Source organism: Cyprinodon tularosa, unplaced genomic scaffold, assembly GCF_016077235.1.
Source record: "Cyprinodon tularosa strain WSP-4 unplaced genomic scaffold, ASM1607723v1 ctg489, whole genome shotgun sequence".
Taxonomy (NCBI): domain Eukaryota; kingdom Metazoa; phylum Chordata; class Actinopteri; order Cyprinodontiformes; family Cyprinodontidae; genus Cyprinodon; species Cyprinodon tularosa.
This window is the reverse complement of record NW_024039217.1, coordinates 1-6,847: the sequence shown is the minus strand read 5'-3', so window position 1 is coordinate 6,847 and position 6,847 is coordinate 1. Positions and strand designations below refer to the sequence as shown.

General features: G+C 43.6%; 1 protein-coding gene across 1 annotated transcript; it reads right to left on the bottom strand.

Moving 5' to 3' along the window:
- Window positions 1-780: 780 nt before the first annotated feature.
- Window positions 781-2,213, bottom strand: paqr7a (progestin and adipoQ receptor family member VII, a). Its single transcript, XM_038302355.1, has one exon. The coding sequence runs from the start codon at window positions 2,154-2,156 to the stop codon at window positions 1,098-1,100; it is 1,059 nt and encodes a 352-aa protein (XP_038158283.1). The 5' UTR covers window positions 2,157-2,213; the 3' UTR covers window positions 781-1,097.
- Window positions 2,214-6,847: the final 4,634 nt, after the last annotated feature.

The following is a 6,847-nucleotide window of genomic DNA, read 5'->3' as shown; positions in this document are numbered from 1 at the left end:
CAGATTTTATATTTTAATTTTTTTTAGCAAAATTTTGTTTATCAAATTGAGCTTTACAAAATGCATTCTTTCTAACTACACCCCTTTCAGAGACAAAGACATGTAGCGGGTGTTGCATGCTAACAAAGGACCCAATGATTCCCATTCCTGCCCATTCCTAAGGGGCGGACCCGTTCATCCGGTTCAACTTGCATGTTTCTAAGCCAAAACAAGCTTTTATTTTTGGTCCACCCCTTAAAGCCTGAAACTCTACGCTATCATTTGAATTGAAAAATCTTCCTGGATGGGAAGCGAAACATCTTAAAAGTGGAAACAAAGTCCAGTGGATTGTTTTTTTACTTTTTTGGAATTTCTAAATTGAGTTCAAACACTCGCTATTGTCTAGCACACTAAATAAAATGGTGCTAACATCCATGCAGCCCACTAGAAAAGCTTTAACTCCTCATTCCAGAGGAAAGCCCGCCCCCAGAGGTGAAGAGAACCTGATCAAGAAAAATCGCAATTTGAAAAGAATGCAGTTTGTAAAACTCAATTTGAAATGTAGAAATAAAAAAGTTAAAATATGGAATCTGTATCAGTTTTTTTTTATTAATTCGAAATATAGAATTTGAAAATATTAAACCAGTAAAAAAAGATTAAAAAACATCATTTGAAAAATGTATATATAAATGAATTTCAAATAAAAAACATCAGAGAAAACAGCAAAGTTACTATAAAACCGAATTTAAATGTTTTATAAGTATCATTTCTGGATAGTTTTTTTTTTTTTTATAATCTGTTAAATCTTTCTACAAAAAATTTTCTTTCCTTGCAACAAGTATATATAATTCACTTCACATCAAAACAGCTAAAAAACTCCAAAATAGCAGCAACACATGTCCTAATGTACATATAAGTTCTAGCAATACAGTAATGCCATTTCGATTGGCCATGTAATGAGGCAGTGGTATTCAACTTTTAGTCATAAATTACAGGAACCTAAATAATATTAATACTAAAAATAAAAAAATACATTTCTATTTATTAGTACATGAAAATAAGTGCAGATACTTTGCTTCCTGCTTGGTATCTGCCAGGAAAGGCACTAGACTACCTCTTTATTTGGACTTCATTTTGAAGTCGAGAACCTGTTTAACTTTCCTCAGCATGAAGGCAGTGATGAGCGCGCATCCAACCAACACCAGGACGTATAATCCCACAAAGAGAGCGGCGTCCCCGCTGTCATGGAGGCGCAAATAAAGCTGCCTGCGATGAACATAGTCGAGGTAGCAGGCATGAATCTGACAGAAGGTGCAACAGGACAGCAAAACGTGGAACACCTGATGGCTCTGGCCCACGAAATCACACCGACCGGGGAGGCAACGCTCCAGCAGGGGGAAAGTAAAGAAGAGGGCACAGCTGAGGAAGAACGCCACCTGACCAAAGTGGTAGACGACGGTTGGGTCATCGCTGGACCAAAGGAAGATTCTTCTGGCCACGGGGCTGCTATCCCACATATAGGCCAGGGCAGAAGGCACCACCTGGCACACCTTACGGACCCAGCGGGGGGAGGTGTGGCTGCAGTACTTCCCATAGCAACATCCCAGGCAAGACAGGCAGCTGAGGATAGTGGCAGCTGGCATGAAGATCCCTTGAATGTTTCGGTGCATGGCCTCATCCACTGCATAGTAAAAGTGAACCACAGCGCTGCCGTACTGGTACTGCGCCACTCCAACGTAGTCCAAAAAGTAGAACAGGTAGTGACAGAGCTCCGATTTACCCCCCAGTAGGTGAGCTGCTACGCTGAATGCCGAGTAAGTCAGGGAGGATATCACCAGGATCAACAATGGCCATGAATGAGGGTCGTTGACAAAGTCAGCCGTGTCTGCCAGTTGGCGAAGCTTAACCAGCAGCAATAAAAAGGCAAGCAGGTGAGTCCAGACGTTGATGGTCTCATTGTGGCGCTGGAACGTCGACTGGAAGTAGTAGCGCCAGCTCTGCTCAAGCGGCCTGTAACCGGTGGAGATGTAGCGCTCCCTGAAGTAGGCTGGGACCTCTGAGTCGGTGACGGTGCCAGGCATGGAGGGCGCCGCCTCGGTCAGCAGTCGGGGGACCTGCCGGATCTGCTGCAGGCTGATGAACACACGTCCGATACTTTCCATCACCATGGTAGCCATGGATACAGGTGGCTGGCAGAAGAAAAGGGTTGGATTCTGCAGAAAAGGGATTCAGAGTCTATAAACATCCATGTTAAAGACTCTGTCCAGTCGAGGCTCTAAAGTTTATGCAACATTGCAAGTATTACTGACATAAATATTATTGCACTTTTACAACCTTACAACTTAATACTTTGATTTATTATTATTACATAAAGCTTTGTTTGACTCTACTGAACAGCTTCCAGAGATTCTAAGTTGGTTTCAGTTCATTTGAACTTTGACTGGGCCATACCAACATGAACATGTCGATCCCAAGGTCTTAAACTCAAATCCTTGAGGGGCCATCGTCTCGCTACGTGTGGCGGGTAGCCATGATAGGTCAGAATAGTCAGAATAGAGGTGGCAGTAAGGGAGGAGGTAGGAAGAGTATTCTGTGTGAATTCTGTTAACTGTTCACACCTTTAGAAGTTTAGGCTTTTATAAATGAGAGATTCAGCCATTTTCTATATTTGTGTAACTTTTATTTTAGGTCGTTCTTTTCCAGAAGGGCGTAGTCCCGAGTGGACTACCATTTTCCGCAAAGTTAAAGGCTGTCTGAATTCATCATAGTAGTCCGGGTTTTCTTTTCTACCATAACAGCATTCTTAGTGGTGACTGCGCCTGAACGATTTTGCGTTTATTTTGAACAAATATTGCGATTCCAATTTTATTGTGATTTTCCTTTGCGCTGAGCACAAGCATGTGGATGTTTTACCTCAGGGTTTCAGTTTTTTCATGACCTTGAAATCTAGGTGCTAACTGCAACTCTGTTCCCTTCTTTGCGAAAGCATATCCATTTCAATTGTACCGCCACCTAAAGGACCGGAGGGAGGAATTGAAGTCTTAATTTTTAATTCTTGTACTGTTTCTCTCTCCTTGAACCCCAGTTGGCCTCGGCAGATGGCCGCTCACACTGAGCCTGGTTCTGCTGGAGGTTTCTTCCTGTTGAAAGGGAGTTTTTCCTCTCCACTGTTGCTATGAGCATGTTTGGTGTAAGAGATTGCCTACGTTTTGGTGTTTTTTGAAGCGTATGACGATCTGACTTTAAATTTAGTCTTTTTACATGACTAAAGGTGTACATGAATGTCGAGGTAGTTTGTGTGTTTTTTTTAGTACAGAACTAAAGGGCTAAATGGAGATAAACTCAGTACTCAAGTTGAGTTACACTGAATGTGTAAATTTCTACTATATATTAACATAATTTCAATAATATTGCCCTTTCAACATTCGGCGGGCTGTGGGCTTACAAGTAGCCTGAGCCAATAAAATAAAATAAAACAAGTGTCCTACCATGACCATGAAGCTGATCCCAGTGGGAAATTAGTCCCTAGCTATGCAGGGGCAGTGATAGCCATGCTAACTATGTAGGGACAATGATAGCCATGCTAACTATTTAGGGACAGTGATAGCCATGCTAACTCGTTAAGGGCAGTGATAGCCATGCTAACTCTGTAGGGGCAGTGATAGCCATGCTAGATATGTAGGGGCAGTGATAGCCATGCTAACTATGTAGGAGCAGCGATAGCCATGCTAACTATGTAGTGGCAGGGATAGCCATGCTAACTCTGTAAGGGCAGTGATAGCCATGCTAACTATGTAAGGGCAGTGATAGCCATGCTAACTCTGTAAGGGCAGTGATAGCCATGCTAACTCTGTAAGGGCAGTGATAGCCATGCTAACTATGTAGGGGCAGCGATAGCCATGCTAACTGTGTAGGGGCAGGGATAGCCATGCTAACTATGTAGGGACAGCGATAGCCATGCTAACTATGTAGGGGCAGCGATAGCCATGCTAACTATGTAGGGGCAGTGATAGCCATGCTAACTCAGGGGCAGTGATAGCCATGCTAACTATGTAGGGGCAGTGATAGCCATGCTAACTCATGGGCAGTGATAGCCATGCTAACTATGTAGGGGCAGCGATAGCCATGCTAACTATGTAGGGGCAGGGATAGCCATGCTAACTATGTAGGGACAGTGATAGCCATGCTAACTATGTAGGGGCAGCGATAGCCATGCTAACTATGTAGGGGCAGTAATAGCCATGCTAACTCAGGGGCAGTGATAGCCATGCTAACTATGTAGGGGCAGCGATAGCCATGCTAACTATGTAGGGGCAGCGATAGCCAGGCCAGTCCAGGGACTGACTGCAGTTCTACTGGAAGGTGCCTTGGTCAAGATCAATGACCATTGTACCTGACATGGAACAACCATACCATGCATATTGCTTTAAGTTAATTGCCTATATCAATTAGGCTATGTAAGTTTCAGAAAAAAAAAAAAAAAAAAAAACCATCCCCCTGGTTTTTTTTTTTTTAAATAACTAGACTTATGGATAAACTAAAAGGATAAGTGGGACTAGCATACGCATATGCAAATTGATGTCTTGCACATGCGTATTGACTATGAGTATGCTGGTCGGACGGGGTATGCTGACCTGAAAGAACAGCAGCTTCCTCCCACAGCCCAAAAACATGACTGTTAGGTTAATTGGTTTCTCTAAATTCTCCTTAGGTGTGAGTGTGTGAATGGTTGTTTGTCTCTGTGTTGCCCTGAGATGGACTGGTGACCCGTCCAGGGTGGACCCCGCCTCTCACCCATAGAAAGCTGGAGATAGGCATCTGAACCCCTTGCGACCCCACTTGTGGTGGTGATAGAAAATGGATGGATGGCTGCACGCTCGGACTGGGAACGATTTTTGGCCCTGGCATTTTTCCATCTCGACTGGCCCAATTATGGAAATAAAAAAATATAACCGAAGCAACATCCGCAGCGTCCATATTCCCATGGACCAGCGCCACTCACCACGTCAGCAGGGTTGCCTGATGTCACTGACTCACGTTCTCCAGCCCAAAAAATTTTCAGAAACCACGTGGATATAAGAAATCTCACCTAATTGGAACCAAAGTCTATTGATCTCTTAGGACATAAATCTAAGAAAAACATTTTTTACCCAAAGACGGCCATCCTAAACTGCCAGATTGGGAAACATCTTAACCTGGCAACAATGCACGTAAGACGGGAAACGTTAGCATTTTGATGCAAAACCCCATCATGCACCGCAACATATTTTTGCAAAATATAGAACATAAACCTGCCAAATATAAGAGGAACATCGTAGTTTGGTTTAAAGCAAGCATTTTAGTTTTACTATCATTTGTTGCAAGGATTTCACAGTTTGAAGAAATAGAAAATGACACCATATGCCAACTGTCACAAGGATGTGCATGACGAGGAAGGCCTATACACTCACCGGCCACTTTATTAGGTACACCTGTCCAACTGCTCGTTAACACTTAATTTCTAAGCAGCCAATCACATGGCGGCAACTCAGTGCATTTAGGCATGTAGACATGGTCAAGACAATCTTCTGCCGTTCAAGCCGAGCATCATTATGGGGAAGAAAGGGGATTTGAGTGACTTTGAACGTGGCATGATTGTTGGTGCCAGAAGGGCTGGTCTGAAGACCACACCGGGTGCCACTCCTTTCAGCTAAGAACAGGAAACTGAGGCTACAATTTGCACAAGCTCATCAAAATTGGACAATAGAAGATTGAAAAAACGTTGCCTGGTCTGATGAGTCTCGATTTCTGCTGCGACATTTGGATAGTAGGGTCAGAATTTGGCGTCTACAACATGAAAGCATGGATCCATCGACCTTGTATCAACGGTTCAGGCTGGTGGTGGTGGTGTCATGGTGTGGGGAATATTTTCTTGGCACTCTTTGGGCCCCTTGGTACCAATTGAGCATAGTTGCAACGCCACAGCCTACCTGAGTATTGTTGCTGACCATGTCCATCCCTTTATGACAACAATGTACCCAACTTCTGATGGCTACTTTCAGCAGGATAATGCGCCATGTCATAAAGCTGGAATCATCTCAGACTGGTTTCTTGAACATGACAATGAGTTCACTTTACTCAAATGGCCTCCACAGTCACCAGATCTCAATCCAATAGAGCATCTTTGGGATGTGGTGGAACGGGAGATTCGCATCATGGATGTGCAGCCGACAAATCTGCGGCAACTGTGTGATGCCATCATGTCAATATGGACCAAACTCCCTGAGGAATGCTTCCAGCACCTTGTTGAATCTATGCCACGAAGAATTGAGGCAGTTCTGAAGGCAAAAGGGGGTCCAACCCGTTACTAGCATGGGGTACCTAATAAAGTGGCCGGTGAGTGTATATAGTGCATGCATCATTTAGGCAGTTAATATTGTATTACTTATTGAGCCCCTTCAGTTATTTACTGTCAAAGGTAGATGCTTCGGGCGGAGAGTAAGTGTTGGGGCCGGTATGATTTAAGGAGGGCCGGCCCTCGCACTCTGAAATTAGGACCAACCCACCGGACAAATGCCCGGTATCCCAGATTACCAGTCCATGCCTGCTTTAGGTTAATTTCCTATATCAATTAACCTATGTATGCTTCCAAAAAAAAAAAAAACACCATCCCCCTGGATGTTTGTTTTAGTGATAAAGATTCTCTTGTCAGGCTATCCGTTCATCTCCTCCTTATCTCTACTTTTTCTTAAAGGAATAGTACACCCAAAACATGATTAGCCTTCATTCTCTACTCACCCCCATGCTGAACAACACCCTGGAGTACTTTTTTGATATCTCAAATGCATCTGGAGATCTGGGAGGCTTCTTGCTGTCTGCTGACATTCAA